This window comes from Chlorocebus sabaeus, chromosome 14, assembly GCF_047675955.1.
Source record: "Chlorocebus sabaeus isolate Y175 chromosome 14, mChlSab1.0.hap1, whole genome shotgun sequence".
Classification (NCBI taxonomy): Eukaryota; Metazoa; Chordata; class Mammalia; order Primates; family Cercopithecidae; genus Chlorocebus; species Chlorocebus sabaeus.
The window spans coordinates 98,176,116-98,197,859 of NC_132917.1; the positions used below are offsets into that span (position 1 = coordinate 98,176,116).

General features: G+C 53.8%; 1 protein-coding gene across 3 annotated transcripts; it reads left to right on the forward strand.

The window, feature by feature from the left end:
• The first annotated feature begins 61 nt into the window (after positions 1-61).
• CNNM3 (cyclin and CBS domain divalent metal cation transport mediator 3) lies at positions 62-20,140 on the forward strand. 3 transcript variants are annotated; one of them, XR_500296.3, is made up of 9 exons: positions 62-1,302; positions 9,583-9,726; positions 11,294-11,443; positions 12,190-12,359; positions 12,557-12,653; positions 13,025-13,158; positions 13,456-13,594; positions 16,424-16,523; positions 17,009-17,475. XR_500296.3 is itself a non-coding variant. In XM_008008035.3 (8 exons), the coding sequence occupies exons 1-8, from the start codon at positions 78-80 to the stop codon at positions 17,071-17,073; spliced, it is 2,124 nt and encodes a 707-aa protein (XP_008006226.2). In that variant the 5' UTR covers positions 62-77; the 3' UTR covers positions 17,074-20,140. The 3 variants fall into 3 exon arrangements, 2 of the variants coding, with proteins under 2 accessions (XP_008006226.2, XP_008006230.2); XM_008008035.3 differs by lacking the exon at positions 16,424-16,523 and having other exon boundaries at positions 17,009-20,140; XM_008008039.3 differs by lacking the exons at positions 11,294-11,443; positions 16,424-16,523 and having other exon boundaries at positions 17,009-20,140.
• Positions 20,141-21,744: the final 1,604 nt, after the last annotated feature.

The window sequence follows — 21,744 nt, forward strand, 5'->3', positions numbered from 1 at the left end:
ACCGGCAACGATTGGCCCGGGAAGGCGCGGGGCGAGCGGGGTAGGCTGCGCGAGAGGCCGAGAGGGGGCGGCAGGCGATGGCGGCGGCGGCAGCGGCGGCGGGTCTGTTAGGCTGGTTGTTCGCCGCGCTCTGCCTGGGCGACGCCGCGGGGGACGCCGCGCCGGGCCCGCGAGTGCTGGGCTTCTGTCTGGAGGAGGATGGAACGGCGGGCGCGGGGTGGGTACGCGGAGGGGCGGCGCGGGACACGCCGGACGCCACCTTCCTCCTGCGCCTCTTTGGCCCGGGCTTCGCCAACAGCTCTTGGTCCTGGGTGGCCCCCGAGGGGGCGGGCTGCCGGGAGGAGGCGGCCGCCCCCGCGGGCGAGTGGCGCGCGCTGCTGCGCTTGCGCCTGCGGGCCGAGGCCGTGCGCCCGCACTCGGCGCTGCTGGCGGTGCGCGTGGAGCCGGGTGGCGGGGCGGCCGAGGAGGCGGCGCCTCCCTGGGCTCTGGGCCTGGGGGCGGCCGGGCTGCTGGCGCTGGCAGCGTTGGCGCGCGGCCTGCAGCTGAGCGCGCTGGCGCTGGCGCCGGCGGAGGTGCAGGTGCTGCGCGAGAGCGGCTCGGAGGCGGAGCGTGCGGCGGCGCGGCGCTTGGAGCCCGCGCGGCGCTGGGCCGGCTGCGCCTTGGGCGCGCTGCTGCTGCTGGCCAGCCTGGCGCAGGCGGCGCTGGCAGTGCTGCTGTACCGCGCGGCCGGCCAGCGTGCGGTGCCTGCTGTGCTGGGCAGCGCGGGGCTCGTGTTCCTGGTGGGCGAGGTGGTGCCGGCCGCCGTGAGCGGTCGCTGGACGCTGGTGCTGGCGCCGCGCGCGCTTGGCCTCAGCCGCCTGGCCGTCCTGCTCACTCTGCCCGTGGCGCTGCCCGTGGGGCAGCTGCTGGAGCTGGCAGCGCGGCCCGGGCGGCTGCGGGAACGGGTGCTGGAGCTGGCGCGCGGTGGTGGTGACCCCTACAGCGATCTCAGCAAGGGCGTGCTGCGCTGCCGGACCGTGGAGGACGTGCTCACGCCCCTCGAAGACTGCTTCATGCTGGACGCCAGCACCGTGCTGGACTTCGGCGTCCTGGCCAGCATCATGCAGAGCGGCCACACGCGCATTCCCGTGTACGAGGAGGAGCGCTCCAACATCGTGGACATGCTCTACCTCAAGGACTTGGCCTTCGTGGATCCCGAAGACTGCACGCCGCTCAGCACCATCACTCGTTTCTACAACCATCCGCTCCACTTCGTCTTCAACGACACCAAGCTGGACGCTGTCCTGGAGGAGTTCAAGCGAGGTAACATCCCAGGCATGGTGCAGGGGACGCCTGTGCCAGTGCCCTCTCCCTGAAAAGGGATGGAGAGTTATGAAAGCCTTCAGGAAAGGGTCTCACCCCCGTGGCGAGTGGTGAGACCTCTAAGGTCCCTTTTCAAGACGGTATTGGCCTTGCAGGTTGGAATCACCTTTTGAAATACTTAAAGGCCATCCATCAGAGTGGGAGGAATCCTGCAGACAGCGAACACTTTAACCCCCGCGTCAGGATGGCACCCCTACACACATCCTATTTGCAGGGAGGGGTGTGTCCGCTTGGCTGTAATCCGCCAGCTCTTCCCCTCTCCCAGTGTTTCTGTGTGCTTGTCTTTGTAGCAGGTCCAAATGTTTGGATAGAAACTAGAGGCGGGGCGCGGTGGCTCAAGCCTGTAATCCCAGCACTTTGGGAGGCCGAGACGGGCAGATCACAAGGTCAGGAGATCGAGACCATCCTGGCTAACCCAGTGAAACCCCGTCTCTACTAAAAAATACAAAAAACTAGCCGGGCGAGGTGGCGGGCGCCTGTAGTCCCGCTACTCCGGAGGCTGAGGCAGGAGAATGGCGTGAACCTGAAAGGCGGAGCTTGCAATGAGCTGAGATCCGGCCACTGCACTCCAGCCTGGGCGACAGAGTGAGACTCCGTCTCAAAAAAAATAAAAATAAAAAAAAAAATCGAAGAACACAGAGAAGAGGGTAGTCTCCAGGTATCTGGCACGTTGTGGCCCGCACACATGTAACATCAAATTGACTGAACATGTGATGTTTCCTTCAGAGCATTCTTTTTTTGTTGTTTTTTTTTTGTTTCTTTTTTTGAGACGGAGTCTCGCTCTGTCGCCCAGGCTGGAGTGCAGTGGCTGAATCTCAGCTCACTACAAGCTCCGCCTCCCGGGTTCACGCCATTCTCCGGCCTCAGCCTCCTGAGTAGCTGGGACTACAGGCGCCTGCCACCTCGCCCGGCTAGTTTTTTGGATTTTTTAGTAGAGACGGGGTTTCACCGTGTTAGCCAGGATGGTCTCGATCTCCTGACCTCGTGATCTGCCGGTCTCGGCCTCCCAAAGTGCTGGGATTACAGGCGTGAGCCATCGTGCCCGGCCCACTCCACATTTTCATCCCTCCTTTCACTGTGTTTTATCTGAGCAGTTCGGAGATTGAAGGTAAAACCAATTCTCTCCAGATGTGAAGGTGTGGTTTCCTCTGTAGTCCTCCCCAGCGTCATCCTTAGGGGTGCTCCCCAGAGTTTGGTGCTCACACCTTGGCCAACAGCCATGCTTCTCACACCTGCACTCCTGTAGGGTGAGGGTGGGGGCACCCCAGGGTGGTGGATGGGCTTGACCCTAAAGGCTGTCTGCTGTGAGACCAAGAAGTGGCAAAGCCTCCTGGTATTTGTGGCAGGACGTCTCTGGCACTGTCTGTCGAGCGCCCCTGGCCTGTCGGTGCAGGAGACCAGGCTTTGTGGTAATGACTGCTACTCCTGACTGAGCGCTGCTGTGTGCCAGGAGCTGATGGGCACTCTCTGTCATCTCGTCCCTTACTCCTTGCAGGAGGCCTGGGTGCTAAGTTACTGTCGTGACTGTAGCTCAGGAAGGGTGGTGGGAGGCCTGGGTGGGCAGTTCTAACTATTCTCTGAGACTGTTGGGTGCTCCTGGCTGTGTCCCTAGAACATGGCCATGCCACCCTGCCCTGGGGAGGGAGCCTGGGCTTGGGTCCAGACAGAGCCTCGTGGTGGTAAGTACTCCATGTGGGCTGCCGGAGCCCGAGGCAGGGGTGGTTCTCCTGGTGTGGTGGCCAACAGTGCAACCCTGGACTCAACGGAGTAGGTTCCATCCTGCCCTTGCCTGCTCCCAGGCCCCGGAAGGCTGCTCAGCCTCTTGTAGCACAGGGTCCTCTGCTGTTAGTGATAAGAGTGGGTAAGAGTGGCGGAGACTCTTCAAGCACTTTGGCCAGTGCTTGGCATGCACATGCTGTGTGCTTGGCGTTAGCAGGCTCTGCTGGTAGGTGAGCCGTTTGCCAGTCCAGGAGCAAGGGGTGAACCTGGAAGTGCAGATTTCCGTTTCTTCCAGGCAGGTCACCAGACTTCCTTCTTTTTAGGGAAAACGTGGAAGATTGTAGCTGTCCCTTTGGTGTTCTAAGCCCTCACGTTTCTAGATTCTTTAAGAAAACGCTCACTCTGGTGTCTGGCTTCAGCCAGCTGCTGCTTTCAACAGTTGAGCAGTCACCAAGCAGAGATTTGGGGCAGTGGAGATGGAAGGGTTGCTCCATTCAGAACTAAAGGCGACTTCTGTAGTTGGTCGTGATGCTCAGGATGAGGCTGGTGAAAGTGGTCTTTCATTTTCCAAACCCTCAGGGTCAGGATCTTGGCTGCCGTGGTCTTGTCTTTCAGATGCAGTGGATGAGCTTGGTCCAGGGTGGTTGGGGATTCCACTTGGGGAAGAATCGAAAATGTTCCTGTTCATTGGGAAGGAGCCTAGAGGCAGGATGTCCCCTGGCGGGGGTGGGGGTGGGGTGGGGTTGTGTGCTGTGTAAGGAGCTTGGACTTGATCACCAGGGCCAGGAGCATCAAGTAGCAGCCTCAGTTTTTTTTTTTTTGAAACGGAGTCTCGCTCTGTCACCCAGGGCTGGAGTGCAGTGGCGCGATCTCCGCTCACTGCAAGCTCTGCCGCCTCCCGGGTTCACGCCATTCTCCTGCCTCAGCCTCCCGAGAAGCTGGGACTACAGGTGCCCGCCACCACGCCCAGCTAATTTTTTTGTATTTTTAGTAGAGACAGGGTTTCACCGTGTTCGCCAGGATGGTCTTGATCTCCTGACCTCGTGACCTACCCGCCTCGGCCTCCCAAAGTGCTGGGATTACAGGCGTGAGCCACCGCGCCCGGCCAGCGTCAGTTATTTTTACAGATCAGTGATGATTGTGGAGACCAGCGGTGTGAGGGATCCAGGTGAGAGGGGATGATAACCTGAACAAGGTGCATGGCAGGCCTGGAGAGGAGCCCCAAGAGGGCAGCAGAGATGGAATTAGGAAGATTGGTGTCTGGCAGCGGGGCTGTCAACAAGGAGCAGCAGCTGAGGATGAGGCCCGGATTTCTGGCTGTGTGGTGGCGGTGCACCTTCACTAAGGGCCAGGCGTGGGGAGCAGGTTTTGGCCGTTGAATTTGTGTCAGTGCAACGTCCCAAGAGGCAAACTCCTAGCAGGCGGTTGATGTGAACTGCAAGCGGGAGGCAGAATAGGAGTCTCTCTCCAGTCACGGGAGGCAGGCAGAGAGCCTCAGCCTCCCAGGAGCACAGGTGTGTCCGGGCAAGCAAAGCCCAGGGGAAGTTGGCCAGGAGGAGGCCAGACCAAGGAAAGAGAAGAGCCCGAGATGTGGAATGTCCTGGAAGCTAAGGGAAGAGACCCCTTTCGCAGGGAACGGGAATGACAGGAGAGGAGGCCAGCAAACAGGATACCGTTGACCTCTGCAAGAGCAGATTTGGTGCCGCGGCAAGGGAGCCATTTGGGGAATGAATGAGGTGTGGAAAGGTACCAGAACCAATGTAGACAGCCCTCCACAGAGCGTGGCTGCAGAGAGCAGTGACCGGCAGAGGACTGGGGCAGGGGAGGAGGCCCTCTGCTGTTTGGTTTTAAGATGGGCAAGTGGAGCAGGTTCAGATTGAAGTGCAGGTGGAAATGTAGCTAGGAAGGAAATTAGAAAGGCCAGGGTCCAGGCTGCTCCTGTTCTGGGCTGGGTGGCCTGCAGGCGGGTCACAAGCAGCCCGGTGCAGGAGGATTTGGGGATGAGTCCCTCTGCTTGAAACAGACCTTTCTAAAAGCTGCCTGACAGCACGCTGAACAGGATCCCCTTGGAAGACAATGGGGGAGGTTTTTGGAACCTGGAAGTTGAATGAGGAGCTTTTTAATCCCCCTTGACTTCCCCTCTCCTGTGGTGAGTGAGGGCCATTCCTGGGCAGAACGGCCATGTCTTTCTGGTGACATCCCAGAGCTTTTTTCTCTGCTTCTCTAGTTCAGTGCAGTCCTTTGGCAAATATATTTTTTCTGTGTTAAAGTCCTTTTTGTCCTTCCTAACCTTCTTAGGCATTCCTCGGCTTAGGAACAAAGAGCATATTGCAGCTTTTGTGGTGTGTGAAGTTTTAAAAATCGATTCCCTTCCCGTCTCTCTGCCAAGCGTATGAGCCTCTGAATTTCCTGGAGCTGGAGTCCCTGCCATCTTGGCAGCTTTCATTCCAGCTCTTGTTTCTTTTGCTCCGTCTGCTAGGGAACTTCAGTCTGGGGGCGAGGTAACCTCCCCAGCAAGGCGCCCCTCAGTCAGTGCCAACTTGAGATGACATGCTGATTATTTTGTGCAGACGTCACCAGGAAGAGTGAGTGCTTCGGAGCAGTAATAAATAACTTGGACAGCTGCTCCTTGACTTACAAATGGGGTTATGTCCCGATAAACCCACTGTACGTTGAAAATACCTTAAGTCAAAAATGTGTTTGATACCTCTAACCTACCAAACAAAATAGTTCAGCCTGGCACACCTTGAACATGCCCAGAACGCTTACTTTAGCCTGCAGTTGGGCAAAGTCAGCTAACACAAAGCTATTTTAAAATGAAGTGTTGGCCGGGCGCGGTGGCTCAAGCCTGTAATCCCAGCACTTTGGGAGGTCGAGACGGGCGGATCACGAGGTCAGGAGAACGAGACCATCCTGGCTAACACGGTGAAACCCCGTCTCTACTAAAAACACAAAAAACTAGCCGGGCGAGGTGGCGGGCGCCTGTAGTCCCCGCTACTCGGGAGGCTGAGGCAGGAGAATGGCGTAAACCCGGGAGGCGGAGCTTGCAGTGAGCTGAGATCCGGCCACTGCACTCCAGCCTGGGCGACAGAGCAAGACTCCGTCTCAAAAAAAAAAAAAAAAAAAAAAAAAAATGAAGTGTTGAGTATCACATGTAATTTATTGACTGTTGTACTGAAAGTGAAAGCAGAATGGTTATATGTGTTTGAAGTACAGTTTCTACTGAATACATATTGCTTTTGAACCATCAAATTTGAAAAATTGTAATTTGAACCATGGTTAAGTCAGGGACCTTAATGTACAAAAGAACATTATTATTATTATTATTTTGAGATGGAGTCTTGCTCTATTGCCAGGCTGGAGTGCAATGGCACAATCTCGGCTCACTGCAACCTCTGCTTCCTGGGTTCAAGTGATTCTCCTGCCTCAGCCTCCTGAGTAGCTGGGACTACAGGCGCCACCACCTCGCCCAGCTAATTTTTTTGTGTTTTTAGTAGAGACAGAGTTTCACCGTGTTGGCCAGGATAGTCTCGATCTCTTGACCTTGTGATCTGCCCACCTTGGCCTCCCAAAGTGCTGGGATTACAGGTGTGAGCCACCGCGTCTGGCCAAGAACGTTATTATTATTATTTTTGAGACAGAGTCTTGCTCTGTCACCCGAGTTGGAGTGCAGTGATGTGATCGTGGCTCACTGTAGCCTGTGCCTCCTGGACTCAAGCAATCCCCCCACCTCAGCCTCCTGAGTAAGCTGGGGCCACAGGTGAGCACCACCATACCCAGCTATTTTTTAATTTTATGTAGCGATTGGGGTCTCCCTCTGTTGCCCAGACTGGTCTCGAACTCCTGGCCTCAAGCGATCCTCCCAGCTCAGCCTCCCAAAGAGATGGGATTACAGGTGTGCGCCACCATGCTCAGCTGCAGTCTCTGCTTTAAAGGAACCGAGCTCTGGTTTCCTGTCGGGAGCCAGATGATTGCCAGGATGCTGAAAAGAGTCTGAGCAGCTCCGACAGCGTGAGGAGCGTCAGCACGCTACGTTTGTCTTTCTCACAGTATTCATTCATTCACCCAGGTGCTTTAGAAAACAGAAGAGAGAGGGTGGAGGAACTTACACTCCAACTGTTATTAACATCATAGAAATTGGGCATTATGAAAGGGTACTTTGGCATTGAAATAACTGGGATACCCTGGAGCCTGCTAACTAAAATTACACTTGAAACTTTTCCAGGACTTTCTGCTTGATGTTGGCAAGACACACTGTCACAGCTGCTCGTGGCTCCGTGGAGCTGGCCTGTGGGCGGGCATCAGTGCTTGTGGCTCCATGGAGCTGGCCCGCGGGTGGGCGTCGGTGTGAGTGGCCCCGTGGAGCTGGCCTGTGGGCGGGCGTCGGTGTGCGTGGCCCCGTGGAGCTGGCCCGCGGGAGGGCGTCGGTGTGCGTGGCCCCGTGGAGCTGGCCCGCGGGCCGGTGTCGGTGTGAGTGGTTCCACTCTGGTGGCTCAGCACATGAGAGGTGACCTTGAGTCCCTCCAGCTGCCCTTGCTCTGTCCCCCTGCTGCCATCTTTGGCTGCCATCTAGACCTCTGAGACGTTCTTCTTGGGATTCAGTCACACAACCACTGTTCCGGGGGATCTTCCAGGGCCTGCTTTCTTCTGTTCGTGGTAGAATCATCCCACTGTGGCAGGAAATGGAGAATCGTGTGCCTTGTTCTAGAGAAGTTTGAAAGCAAAGGAGTGAGTCCCTTTCTGTAGGAAACCTGTCAAAGGGGCTGGCTTCCTGGGAGAAGGGAGTCGAGATGAGGCCTCTCTGGGCTGAGGTGGCCATTTAGATCCTGGGCTTTGGTGCTGGAATCCAAGACATTAACCAAAACCACAAGTCGCACGTGGCCTTCCTGGCCTGGCCTGACAGGTTTGTACTCTGGCGGGGCAGCCGTGGCCCACATAGAGACGGCACCCAGCACAAGCACCGAGGGTTAGGTGGTGTCTAGAAATGCGGTTCAGCAGGGCTGAGTGGCCATCTCCAGGGGCCCTAGCCTTTCCTCCCGGAAAGCGGGGAGACGACTCGTGTCGCCATTTCCAACTTTTTGTCCCGGCGAATGCAAGCATCCTGGGGAACTGTGCTTTTTTAAATCAAGCCCACGGGATGTAAAGTATGATCCACACAACGTCAACTTGACTTTTTGATTTCCCAAAAGAGTCTTGAAGCAGGTCCCCGTCACAGGCAGGTCCAGGCCAGTTTCCCTCAGTGTTTCCGTTAGTGACAAAGGAGGGCCTGGCTGGATGAATTGCTCCCATCCCCCTGTCCTAGCCCTGTGCAGTCCAGGCCGGCAGCCCCCTCCACCTGGGGCTATGGTACCTAAAGGTGGAGTCTGAGTTGTGATGTGCTGTGAGCATAAAACACACCAGATTCAGAGAGTGCAAAATAGACGAAATGTCTGTTTATTTTTTGGATTGATTACATGTTGAAATGCTATTTTAACTATATTGGGTTACTTACAACATAAAACTTAATTTTATGTATTTGTTTTGACTTTTCTAACGCAGCCGTTCAGATTTTAAATTACTTAGGTGGCTTGCGTTCTGGTTTTTTCAGACGGGTCTAAAGTAGTGTGGATGAAAAGCACTTACCTGACACAGTAAATTCCTGAAGCCTCCCCAGCATTCCCCAACACTCTGAGACTTGGGCTTTTTTCCAAGTTTACATTCCCTCACTAAGCAGACAAACCAAACAGGAAGCTAACCTGAGAAAGACATACAGGGTAAGGCGGAAGATCAGCCTGGTGCTCCTCCCCCTGCACAGCTTGACTCCTGAGTGGTCAGCTGCCACGCGTCTCATCCCCTGGTTCACAGACCCTAATGGGCAGCTCTAAGAATTAGGAAAAGGAAAAGATACACAGACGCACACGCACACACATACACACAGTCTATCTATCTTTCTATCTCTCTTTCATTTCTATCATAAGGACAAGAAGCAGTTCACATTTATGTAGGATGGACAGCGTATATATTTACTGGAAAAAAAAAAAAAAAAAAAAAAGGAAAACCTCCCGAGGAGAGTCAGGCTGGGTGGCCTCACTCAGCTGCCCCATGTGGACAGTCGCGGAGAGCCTGCGTTTCCGGAGTCATGCCCTTGTTAGCCGGCATGTGCAGGCTGGCTGCTGTGTGCGGCGTTTGTGTTCTCGACTGGATGCATCCTTGTCTGAACTGCATCCATGGCATGGAGGCGCACAGACCTGGAGCTGGATCCCAGCTCTGCCACCTCTGCCTGGGGGGCTTGTGCAGATGAGCAAGCATGAGCCCAGGGCTTCATTTTCAACCTGTGTGAAAATAAGGCCAGTCCTCATAGTCATGCTGGGCGTCTTAAGTAAAAACCTAGAAAAGAGTCTGGCTCTGTGCCTGACCCGCTGTAGGAACATGAACGTTAACCATGTCCTTTTGGGCCCCGAGGGAGATGAATCAAAATGCGGGGGCCCAGCAAGCTATTCCATGAGTGTCCTCCCCCTACAGGGAAGTCCCACCTGGCCATCGTGCAGAAGGTGAACAACGAGGGTGAGGGCGACCCTTTCTACGAGGTCCTGGGCCTGGTCACCCTGGAGGACGTGATCGAGGAGATCATCAGGTCCGAGATCCTGGACGAGTCTGAAGACTACCGTGAGTCCAGACTCTTGGCAGTTACGTCTCCGCTGGGCCCGCGCACTTCCCCAGGTGTATGTTGCGTCAGAGGCCAGTGGGCCTCTGTGCTGCTGAAACCCAGCAAGATCCACAGCCAGGCCCCTTCTCAGCCCTGCCTGGGCGCTGGCAGGGAGCCGCCTTGCAGGAGGGCTCGCCTGGGGCTCTGTTAGCAGCAGTCCTGTTAGATTCCTCCATTACTGAGTGAGCTCTGCCCTTCATGGGCCTTTCCCAGTCTTCTGTCTCCCTAGGTGCTTTTGCTTTTGCAGGTTCTTTTGTACATTACAGAAATGTCCTCTGAAAGAACCCATTCTTTGCCACGAAGAGAGTCTTCCCAGCTGGATGCAGTGGCTCATGCCTGTAATCTCAGCTCTTTGGGAGGTGGAGGTGGGCAGATCACGAGGTCGGGAGTTCAAGACCAGCCTGGCCAATATAGTGAAACTCCGTCTCTACTAAAAATACAAGCATTAGCTGGGTGTGGTGATGTGCGCCTATAGTCCCAGATACTCAGGAGGCTGAGGCAGAAGAATCGCTTGAACCCAGGAGGCAGAGGTTGCAGTGAGTCGAGATCGTGCCACTGCACTCCAGGCTGAGACACTGGGAGGGGGTGGAAATAAGTCTTCCCAAAGCAGCTGATCCCGGGCCCTTGATTTCACGGTAAAAGTGTCTGCCTGTTAGGATGGTGGCTGAGGTCTGCAGGGCTGCACAGAGCCCGTGCTTCATGGCCGGGCCCCCTGTCCCGCATGCTTCCAGAAATACTGCTTTACTCATGTGTCGATTTTCAAACATAGCATCTCTGGTTCCATTCCTGAGACTGCCACAGGCCTGGGGTCTCCAGGTTAATTGCGGCCCTTTTGCACTGGTCATCCTTGAATACATGCTTTCTAGTGAGAAGTTTCTCAGTGGCCAGAGAGGCCTGTTACTATTTTTTAATTTTAATTTTAATTTTTTTTTTTTGAGATGGTCTTGCTCTGTCATCTAGGCTGGAGTGCAGTGGTGCAGTCATGGCTCACTGCAGCCTCAACTTCCCAGGCTCAAGCTTTCCTCCCACTGCAGCCTCCTGAGCAGTTGGGACTGCAGGCGCATGCCACCACACCTATCTAATTATTTTATTTTTTGTAAAGACACGGCCTCTGTGTTGCCAGGCTGGTGGTGAACTTCTGGCCTTAAGTGATCCTCCCGCCTCGGCCTCCTGAAGTGCTGGGGTTACAGGTGTGAATCACTACATCTGGCCTAAATTTAAAAAAAAAAGAGTCCACATCCAGTGACCTGTCAGGGATGCCTGCTATTTTATAAGAGCTGCTTTGTTACCATATCAGCGTTCTCTTCAGCCAGCTCCAAGGCAGGGAGCCACCCCTCACTCTGTGTGGTTGGGGTGGGAGCAGGCCCCGTGGAGGGAGTGGTGCTGAAGACATGTCCTTGGGGCTCTGATGCTGCTCCGTCGAGGACCCCCTGGCCTCAGTAGGAAGGAGCAGGCGATGCAGTCCCTTGGTGTGGTGGTGTTGCCTGACAGGTGGCTGATGCCTGAGCTCGCCCTCTTCCATCTTAGGAGACACTGTGGTGAGGAGGAAGCCTGCTTCTCTGATGGCCCCTCTCAAGCGGAAGGAGGAGTTCTCCTTGTTCAAGGTGTCTGATGATGAATATAAAGTAAAAATCTCGCCTCAGCTGCTCTTGGCCACCCAGCGCTTCCTGTCCCGAGGTGAGGCGGGAGGGTGGTCCACCCCCCCTGCTCTCCTCACCGTCCTATGGGTCAGGAGGCCGCCCAGGGCCAACACTGACTCTGCTCCCCACTCCTAGCAAGCGGCGCGTCTTGAGGACTTGTGTGTTCTCTGCAGCCCTGCCAGCGTCTTGGGTCATGGGAGAGACAGCTCCTCTCTGCCAGACGACCAACAGCAGGGCCAGGCCAGTGCCATGCCTGGTGCGCCACAGCCAGGGGCCTCAGCTCTCAGCTGGGCAGGTGTGGGGTGCCCTGCCCAGTTCTTTTTTTTTTTTTTTTTTAAAAAAAGACAGGGTCTCGCTCTGTCAGCCAGGCTGGAGTGCAGTGGCACGATCTTGGCTCACTGCAACCTCCGCCTCCCGGGTTCAAGCAATTCTCCTGCCTCAGCCTCCCAGGTAGCTGGGCTTACAGGCGTGCATCACCACACCCGGCTCATTTTTGTATTTTTAGTAGAGGCAGGATTTTGCCATGTTGGTCAGGCTGGTCTCGAACTTCTGACCGCAGGTGATCCACCTGCCTCAGCCTCCCAAAGTGCTGGGATTGCAGGCGTGAGCCACCGCACCTGGCCCCTGCCCAGTTCTCTCGTGTTGAGGTGTGGGGGCAGCTGCTCACAGGCCACTCAGGAGAGCCCTGCTGGGCAGAATAACTTTAAATCGCCTGCAGCGTTGGGTGTGGTTCCACCGGCCACTAGGCCCCAGTGGACACTGTCCCTTTTGTCCTCCGGGCAGAAGTGGATGTGTTCAGCCCACTGCGCGTCTCTGAGAAGGTCCTGCTGCACCTGCTGAAGCATCCCAGCGTCAACCAGGAAGTGAGGTTTGACGAGAGCAACCGCTTGGCCGCGCACCACTACCTCTACCAGCGCAGCCAGCCGGTGGATTACTTCATTCTCATCCTGCAGGTAGCTGTGCGTCCCAGGCCTGGAGCCCCTCCTGCTTCCTCAGGCCAGGGCAGGGTCTAGGAGAAGAGGGGAGCAGGGGCGTGCAGATACGCGCCCTCCCGCCCCGAACAGTGGAGGTGGTGGGTTTCTCCTTCGCTGTCTTCTGATGGGAAAGCTGATCTGGCTGCACCTGTTTCTCTCCTTGCCACTCCTCCCAGGGCAGGGTTGAAGTGGAGATCGGGAAGGAGGGTCTGAAGTTCGAGAATGGGGCTTTCACGTACTATGGAGTGTCGGCGCTAACTGTGCCATCCTCAGGTAAGCCATGGCCCTGCTGGCGCTGAGGGTCAGGGTTGAGGCTGCAGAGCCTGTCCCCCATTGTCGCTTGGGCCCTCAGTGCCCCTCCTCGCCTCCCTTCCACCAGAGCCCACTGCCCCGCAAGGTGGTGTGGCCCCTGGGCTTCCGGGCGGGAGGGCAGCATTCTTCCTCACTCGACTTTGCGGCTCACTCCACCCCTGCAAACCCTCTCCCTCCTGTGCTCATTCTCCTCTCCCCGCTTCCCACACACGTCACCTCTCCAGGGCGATTGGTGGGGTGGCTCTTCGAAGCTGTGCAGTTGTCCCCTCCAGGGGAGGGGGCTCCCAGCTGCCAGCACTGGCTTCTGCCATCACTGATTGTTCCTTTGATAGTTCACCAGTCCCCGGTGTCCTCGCTCCAGCCCATCCGCCATGACCTGCAGCCCGACCCAGGTGACAGCACTCGTTCATCTGCCTATTGTCCCGACTACACCGTGAGGGCGCTCTCTGACCTGCAGCTCATCAAGGTGACTGCCTGGGCTGCTCGTGGGTGCTGACTTTAGCCGACTTTGTGTCACTGGGGGCTAGATCAGCTGGTCTGAGACGGCCCGGAGCAGGGCCTTCCGCTCATCCTGAGGGACACAGACCTTTGCACCCAGTTTCCCTGCGAAATCTTAAAAACACTTGACTCAGTTACTCTTCTCTTCCCTTAACTCGCTGAAACTTGTGCCTCTGCCCTCTTCTGGCATGGCGTGACCTTTCCTGCCTACCTTCTGCGTCTCGCTTCACCAGTGGGGTCCGCCAGTAACACTGTCATCCTCCAGGTTACGCGGCTGCAGTACCTCAACGCACTCCTGGCTACCCGAGCCCAGAACCTGCCACAGTCCCCTGAGAACACCGACCTGCAGGTTATGCCAGGCAGCCAGACCAGGCTCCTTGGTGAGAAGACCGCCACAGCGGCAGGTGAGCGCCGAGTGGCACGCCGCGCGCGGTGTCTGGACCTAAGGGCCGTGAGCTCACACACACAGACTTGCACTTTCGCCGCTTACCCTGCCCTCTGTCTTTTTTCTCTCTTTTCTCCCCATCCTTTTCCCTTCTTTTTTTTTTTTTGAGATGGAGTCTTACTCTGTTGCTCTGTTACCCAGGCTGGAGTACAATGGTGTGATCTCGGCTCACTGCAACCTCTGGCTCCTGGGTTCAAGCAATTCTCCTGTCTCAGACTCCTGAGTGGCTGGGATTACAGGTGTGAGCCACCACGCCTGGCCAATTTTTGTATTTTTAGTAGAGATGGGGTTTCACCATGTTGGCCAGGCTGGTCTTGAACTCCTGACCTCAGATGATCCACCTGCCTCAGCTTCCCAAAGTGCTGGGATTATAGGCATGAGCCACTGTGCCCAACCCCCTTCTTGCTTTTGTTTTTTTAATTCGTCATTATTCAACTTGAACTTCTTGCTATTTTTAATAGCATGGATGACGCCAAACTATAGACTAACTGGTATTTAAAGTAGAGTATAGTTAAGTCAATATTTTCTCTCAAGGATCTCTTAGAATGGATTGACTTAATCAGAGAATTGTTGGGAAGTGGGAATAAGTTTTAGTTCAGACACTCTTTTGGCCGTTTAAGATTAAGCTTAGGTCACTTGGAGTCAGCAGTGGCCCTGGCTTAGAGGGTGTGTGGCTGGCAGACACCATCCTAGACACTAGAAGGACATTTGTGAGGAATTTGGTCAGTTCATACTAATATTTAAGCGTGGCCCATCCAGGGCTCCACTGCAAGCAGGAAGATTGTGTTGGAAGAAATTTTGCAAATGGAAGTAGAGGTTGTGGGATATGAAACCCCATCCCCCCACTGCAAGGAGGGAGGTGAAAGAGTCTGAAGTGTAGGCTGTGGGTAGGAGTGGTGAAGGGTTTCTTGTTTTTCAAGAAGATACTTTAATTCTGATTGCGTTCCTAACGCTGGGGTCAGAGATATGCCTGAACTTGAGATTCCTGGAAGAGCCGGTGGGGCTTCCAGAGAGGCTGTGGAGGGAGCTACAGGCTTGCTTCCTCCCACCCCCACCTACCCCACCGTGAGGAAGATAAGCTCTTATCAACGCTTCCCCTGCCAGGGCACTGCGCTAGGAGCTTCCATGTCTAACTCTGCTCACCTCCCTGTGGCCGGAGGGGTGCTAGCTCTTCTGCCCGTTCTACAGGGCAGGGATGAGAGCCAGAGGGAAGGCCCAGGCACTCTGACCTGCTTCCGGTAGGCCTCCCATGAGCCGCTCTGGCTACTCAGACCCACACTTGAGAGCACAAACATGTTTTTCTAATAGTCCTTTCTGAATTGTGAGGTGACATGCAGGGGACAGAAATCCCACCCTGGGCCACGTGGATGCCTAAGCCCCTGGGGGCTCCAGATCCCGGTGCTGGCAAAAAGGCAGCAGGGGAGGCCGTGCTGCTTCAGTCTTGGATCTGGGGATGGGCTGCATCTCTTTCTCAAGAGATCTCTCTAAGGATGGTGCCGTACTTTTTGTTCAGAGATAAGATCTTGCCATGTTGCCCAGGCTGGCCTCATACTGGGGACTCAGGTGATCCTCCTGCCTCAGCCTCCAAAGTAGCTGGATGAGCAGCTAGTGCCCCACCTTCTGGGGTTGCTGAAGCTTCTGTGTTTACCCACGGCGATGGTTTCTTATTGTATGGGGTGCCCCTTCTACAGAAGTTCACACTGTCCCGTCACACTGGAGTCTCAGAGGCCGGGGCGGCGTGTTTTCCACAGTGTGAGCCTTTTGGTTTTGGTTTTCCCACGTGAGCCTTTCTGGCTCACTGCCGCCCAGACTGTACATGTTGTATTGAAGATACAGACCTAATCCCAGAAGAATGCTTTTCCCGTCATTGCATCATATCATATACCCAGAGATTTTTAAAAAATCTTCACTGGGCCGTCCTGTAAGAGAAGAGTTTATAGTGGCTTTGTGGGGCATTTCCTCTTGGTAATAGATTATTATTCTCTAGACACAATGTTGGTTATTTTCACCTAAGTACAACCTGACAGTTGCTCCAGTGAGGCTGGCCTGCTGTCTTTCTGTTTCTTGCCTGAACTCGGCTTGTCCTGCGTTTTGTCCTGTGAGCTTGGCACTTGACTGTCCAGAGGAGCGTAGGGCCGCTGCACACCTGGAGATTTCGGTGGGGCACTGCTTAAATTGTGCAGATGAGAACCAGTTTCTGGGGACCTTGGCACTAGACGCCCAACAGAGAAGTGCCTTTTTTGAGACTTGGAAGACACAATAATTTTAAATTGCCCACAGCAGGGGTTGGCAAATGGTGGTACAAGGGTCACATCTGGCCAGCAGCCTATTTTTGAGAATGAAGTTTTGTGAGAACCCACACATCGGTTTGTGGATTGCTGTGGCTGCCTTTGAGTTACAGCAGTGGAGCTGAGTAGCTGTGACAGAGACCATATAACCCACAAAAACTAGAAATATCGGCCTTTTACAGAAAAGGTTGTCTGACCCCTGACCTACCATTTCAAACCCTGGGTAGGTCCTCCGCATCAGTTCTCTGTGGAACTGTATCGCCGAGGGAAAGGCGGCCCCCATGCTGTGAGCCCTCCATGCTGTGCTGCCCGCTCCCTCAGCCGGCCGTCCTGAGCCGCAGGCTGTGGGGCAGTTCAGCGCCAGCACTGCAGCTGCCCGCTCCCCCTTGGCTTCCCCTGCTTGGGGAATCGGCCCTCTCCATGGTGCTGCCTGGAGCCGAGAGGCACAGCCATTTCTGCTCAATAGCTTCTCCTCTTCTTTCTCTCTCTGCTCTCTTTAGCCTTCCCAGTAGACCTTTCCCTCTTTGGCACAGTTGGAAACTGCAGTTGATAAATGACTGTGGACTAGTGCGCGTTTTTTGTTTTCAGAGCACACCCAAGGTAAATATCTTCCCTCTCCCTGCCCCTTCACTTTCCTCTCCTGGCTCTTTAGCTATGAGAGGAGCAGAGCCCACGGCTCCCCGGGCTGGGGGCCTTTTTTCTCCAGGGGTGCGGGGTGGGTGCTCCCTTCCATCCTTCTGGAAGACAGGAGGGGTCACGAGACTCTTCCACTGTGGAAAATGGTGCTTCCTTCCAGCACGGGGTGCTGTGTTGTCCCGGGAAGGTGCCTCTTGTTTAGTATAATGACCTGGGACCCCCTGGGGCAAGAAATCCACAGCCCCAGCTTCCCCCATGTCCCAGGGAAGGCATCTGTTGGCTGACCATCTGCTAACCGATCGCTCCTGGCTCTGCTCTGATACCTCCCAAGGCCTCCTGAAGCCCCTGTCTTAGCTGCCCCTTCCTGTCCCACACAGGATTTGGCACTTGGTTTTGACAGGTCCCTTTACCAGCTTTGATGTGAATTTTCCTTCCCTTGTCTTCTGTAGGGTCCAGCCACAGCAGGCCCGGCATCCCGGTGGAAGGCAGCCCCGGGCGGAACCCAGGTGTTTAACTGCTCACTAGGCAGCCCCAGATCTGGGGAACAGATGAGCACGTGGGGAGCTGGACTGAGCTGAGCAGAAGCTTCGTGCCCGCCTGCCCCCATCTCCTCCAGGCCACGTTTTAGATGGCCCTTGTAGATGCGGGTCCTGGGTGTCCTCAGAACTAGACATCAGTGCCTGGATCGTTCAGCCGGTCCTGCCCTCCTTTAGGAGACAGGAGTCACCAGGGCACAGCCCTCCAGGCCCGCGTCACGAAGGAAGGAAAGGAATGCCATCATCTCTAGTCCCCAGGGCCCAGCCTTCCCCTTCTCCCCCGAGGCTGGGACCGTGTGGCGTATTCAGATTCAGACCTCTTCGGGCCGAGCCACCTTGTGAGTGCAGTTACTGCCTTTATGTGGCCGTGACCTGTACTCATTTGCTTTTAATTTGCCAACCTGTCGCTGCTGGCAGCACTTTTTGAGCAGGCCGAGCGCACCCATTTTGGCTGGGGGTTCAAATCGATGGCCTTGTCCATGGCGTCCTTTCTGGCTTCCCTAACAGTGTCATGTTTCAGAGCATGTGCCCCAGCCTTTCCCATGTGCCAAACCAGAAGCTCCGCTGCCCATAGGCTGTCCCTGTAGCCCTGCACCCTCCCTGGAGGCTGCTCTTCTGATCCTGAGAGCTGGCCGGTGCTGAGGGCTCCTTTCTGCTTCTCTGCCCACCTGCTGAGTTGCCACCCACAGCGTTGTCAGTTCCTGTGTTCTGAGAAGAGGTCACGCCTGGGAGGAAGGGATCGTCATGCTGCATCGAATCTTCTCTCCACTGTGTGGCCCCCGGGAGTGTAGCTGCCTGTTGCACCTGCTCCGCACCTCGCCACGGCCTCCCTGCAGGTGCTGTGCGGCTGTGATGTGCAGAGAGCAGCGAGGGAGGGTTTAGGAACCAGGTGGATCCTCTTTTAAAAAAAAAAAAAATCAGTTTTTGTTATATCTTTAGAACATTTCAAGTCTTTTCGTTTTTTTCTGTTCCTAGCTGTGGGGTTTTAGAGAAGTGGGAACAGGAAGGCATTTGTCTTTTTCTTCTCATTTACTACATTTTCCTTCCGTAGTTCTTCAGCTGTGTGGAAACGGGCATCACAGGACATAGGATCATAGATTGGGTAGGGAGGGAGGAGGATTTCTGGAACTTTTCTCAAAGGAATTTGGACCCTTAAAAATGGGACTGAAGGTCAAAAGAACAGTGGTATGCTTGCTTAGAAATTGTCCTCAAGGAATCAACTGTGAGAGCAAGCCCAGTTTGGAAACGGATGCATTAAAATCCTGTCTCCAGAAAATTATTTTTTTGTTTGTTTGAGACGGAGTCTCACTCTGTCGCTCAGGCTGGAGTGCAGTGGCGCGATCTTGGCCCATTGCAACCTCCACCTCCCAGGTTCAAGCCATTCTCCTGTTTCAGCCCCCTGAGTAGCTAGGATTACAGGTGCCCACCACCACACCCAGCTAAGTTTTGTATTTTTAGTAGAGACAGGGTTTCACCATGTTGGCCAGGCTGGTCTCGAACTGACCTCAGGTGATCTGCCCGCCTTGGCCTCCCAAAGTGCTGGGATTACAGGTGTGAGCTAAGAACAGTGATTCTTAACCTTGGCTGCACATCAGAATCATCTGGCAAATTAAAAATACCTGGACCTGTCACCAAAGCTTGTGATTTAATCAGAGTCTGGGCATCAGAGTTTGCAATTTTTTATTTATTTTATTTTTTATTTTTATTTTTTGAGACAAGATCTTGCTCGGTCACCCAGACTGGAGTGCAGTGGTGTGATTACAGCTTGCTGCAGCCTCGACCTCCCTGGTTCAGGCCATCCTGCCACCTCACCCTCCTGAGTAGCTGGGACTGCAGGTATGCACCACCACACCCAGCTAATTCTTTTAATCTTTTGTAGAGCTAGGGTCTCATTATGTTGCCTGGGCTAGTCTCGAACTCCTAGGCTCAAGCCATCCTCCTGCCTCGGCCTCCCAAGGTGTTGAGGTTATAGGCGTGAGCCACCATGCCCAGGTTCACAGAAGAGGTTCATACACCTTTCACCCAGGTTCCCCTAATGTTAACATCTTACATATAACCTTGGTACATTCAACAAAACTAAAAAATTAACATTGGTGCAATTGTACTATTAGAGTTTATTTGGATTTTACCATTTTTCCCCAATGTCCTTTTTCTGCTGTAGCAGCCAATCCAGGATGTCATGCTGCACTTAGAGCTGTTGCTTTCTTTTTTCCTAACTTTATATTTTGAACTAATTTCAGAATATAGGAAGTTGTAAAGATAAGGGCCTCACGCAGCCTTCATCTGGTTTCCCTCCGTGGTTACATCTTACGTGATTGTAATGCAGTATTCCAAGCAAGACTTTGACACTGGTGCAGTGTGGGTGGACAGTCCCAAATCATGTGTCATATGTACATCTGTGTAACTGCCACTGCAATCACGATAAAGAAGTCCCATCCCCACAGGGATCTCCCTTCCCGCCACCCCTAACTCCTGGCAACCACTAATCATTCCATCTCTTATTTTGTCATGTCAAGAATGTTGTATAAATGGGAGCATAGTGTGTAAGCACTTGGGTTTTTTTTTTTTTTTTTGAGACAGAGTCTTGCTCTGTTGCCCAGGCTGGAGTGCAGTGGCGCGATATCAGCTCACTGCAAGCTCTGCCTCCCGGGTTCACGCCATTCTCCTGCCTCAGCCTCCCAAGTAGCTGGGACTACAGGCGCCCACCACCTCGCCCAGCTAGTTTTTTTGTATTTTTTAGTAGAGACGGGGTTTCACCGTGTTAGCCAGGATGGTCTCGATCTCCTGACCTCGTGATCCTCCTGCCTCGGCCTCCCAGAGTGCTGGGATTACAGGCGTGAGCCACCGCGCCTGGTGGGATTGTCTTTTTCCACTCAGTGTCCTTCTCGGGAGATCATCCAGGTGTTGTATGTGTGTGTCAACAGTTTCCTCCTCTTTGTTGCTGAGTGGTATTCCGTGGTGTACACATTGCTCCCATGAAGGACACCTGGGATGTTTCCAGTTTGGGGCTGTTCCAAATAAAGCTGCTACGACTATTGATGTACAGGTTTCTGTGTAAAGATTAGTTTTCCAGGAGTGTAAATGCTCGGCCATAGGGTTGTTGCATGTTTCGTTTTTTAAACCGTCAAACCCTTACGTCCTCACCAGCAACCTAGGATGGTCAGTTCCCCGAATCCTCCGCAGCACTTGGTGGTGTCGTGTTTTTACTTCAGCCGCTCCAACAGGTGTGTCGTGATGCCTCACGGTGGTTTTTCATTTGCATTTCCCAGTGATGGACACCTCCTGTGTTCCCCTGCAGTGGAATATCCCTGTCTTTCACCCTTTTCTGATTGGATTGTTTTTTCTGTTGAGTTTTGAGAGTTGTTTTGAGATTACTTTATGGGATTTTTGGTTTGCATTGGTCTGTAGCTTATCTTTTTCATCCCTACCCGCCCCCCTTTTTTTTTCTGAGACAGAGTCTCACTTTGTCACCCAGGGTGGAGTGCAGTGGCATAGTCTTGGCTCGCTGTGTACTTGACTCCTGGACTCAGGCAGTTCTCCCGCTTTAGCTCTCCAAGTAGATGGGACTATCACCACGACCAGCTAAATTTATTTTTATTTATTTATTTATTTTTTGCGATGGAGTTTTGCTCTTGTTGCCCTGGCTGGAGTTCAATGGCACAATCTCGGCTCACTGCAACCTCCGCCTCTCGGGTTCAAGCGATTCTCCTGCCTTAGCCTCCTGAGTAGCTGGGATTACAGGTATGCACCACCACACCCGGCTAATTTTGTATTTTCAGTAGAGACGAGGTTTCTCCACGTTGGTCAGGCTGGTCTCAAAACTCCTGACCTCAGATGATCCGCCTGCCTCAGCCTACCAAAGTGTTGAGATTACAGGCGTGAGCCACCATGCCTGGCCTACGCCCAGCTAATTTTTTATAGAGATGGGGTTTCACCATGTTGCCCACACCTGGTCTCGAACTCATGAGCTCAAGTGATCTGCCTGCCTCAGCCTCCCAAATTACAATTACAGATGTGGGCCACTGTGCCCGGCCATCTTTTCACCCTCTTGGGGTTTTATACAGAGCAAAAGTTTTCAGTTTTGATAAAGTCCACTTTACTGATTTTTCCTTTATAGACTCTTGCTTTTAGTGTCGCATTTAAAAACTCTACGTAGTCTTAGATCCCAAAGGTGGTCTGTTTTTTCCTAAAAGTTTTATAGTTTTACATTTAAGTATGTATGTGAGCCACGTTAGTTTTTGTATAATGTGTAAGACTTAGGCTAAAGTTCTTTTTTTTAGCGTATCGCTGTCCAGCTGCTCCAGCACCGTTTGTTGAAAGGTTGTCCTTCCTCCATTGAATTACTTTTGCACCTTAAAGTCAGCTGGGCATATTTGCGTGGTCCTGTTCCCATGGTGTTCTCGGCTCTGTCAGTCTGTGTGTCTGTCCCTCTGCCAGCATTGCACTCTTGGTTCACATAGCTATATAGTAGATCTTGAAATCAGGTGGACAGAGTCCTCTTCTCACTTTATTCTTTTTCAAAATATTTTTGCTATAAATTTTTATATGGATTTTAGAATAACCTTGTCTACATCTACAAAATATCTTTGAGGATTTTGATAGGAACTGCATTCAACCTGTATGTTAATCTGAGGAGAATTGATATCTTT

Coding starts and splice junctions, on each gene's coding strand:
- CNNM3 (XM_008008035.3), top strand. CDS start 78: ATGGCGGCGGCGGCAGCGGCGGCGGGTCTGTTAGGCTGGTTGTTCGCC. Junction 12,654..13,024: donor GCTAACTGTGCCATCCTCAG/GTAAGCCATGGC, acceptor TTCCTTTGATAG/TTCACCAGTCCCCGGTGTCC. Junction 13,159..13,455: donor CTGACCTGCAGCTCATCAAG/GTGACTGCCTGG, acceptor GTCATCCTCCAG/GTTACGCGGCTGCAGTACCT.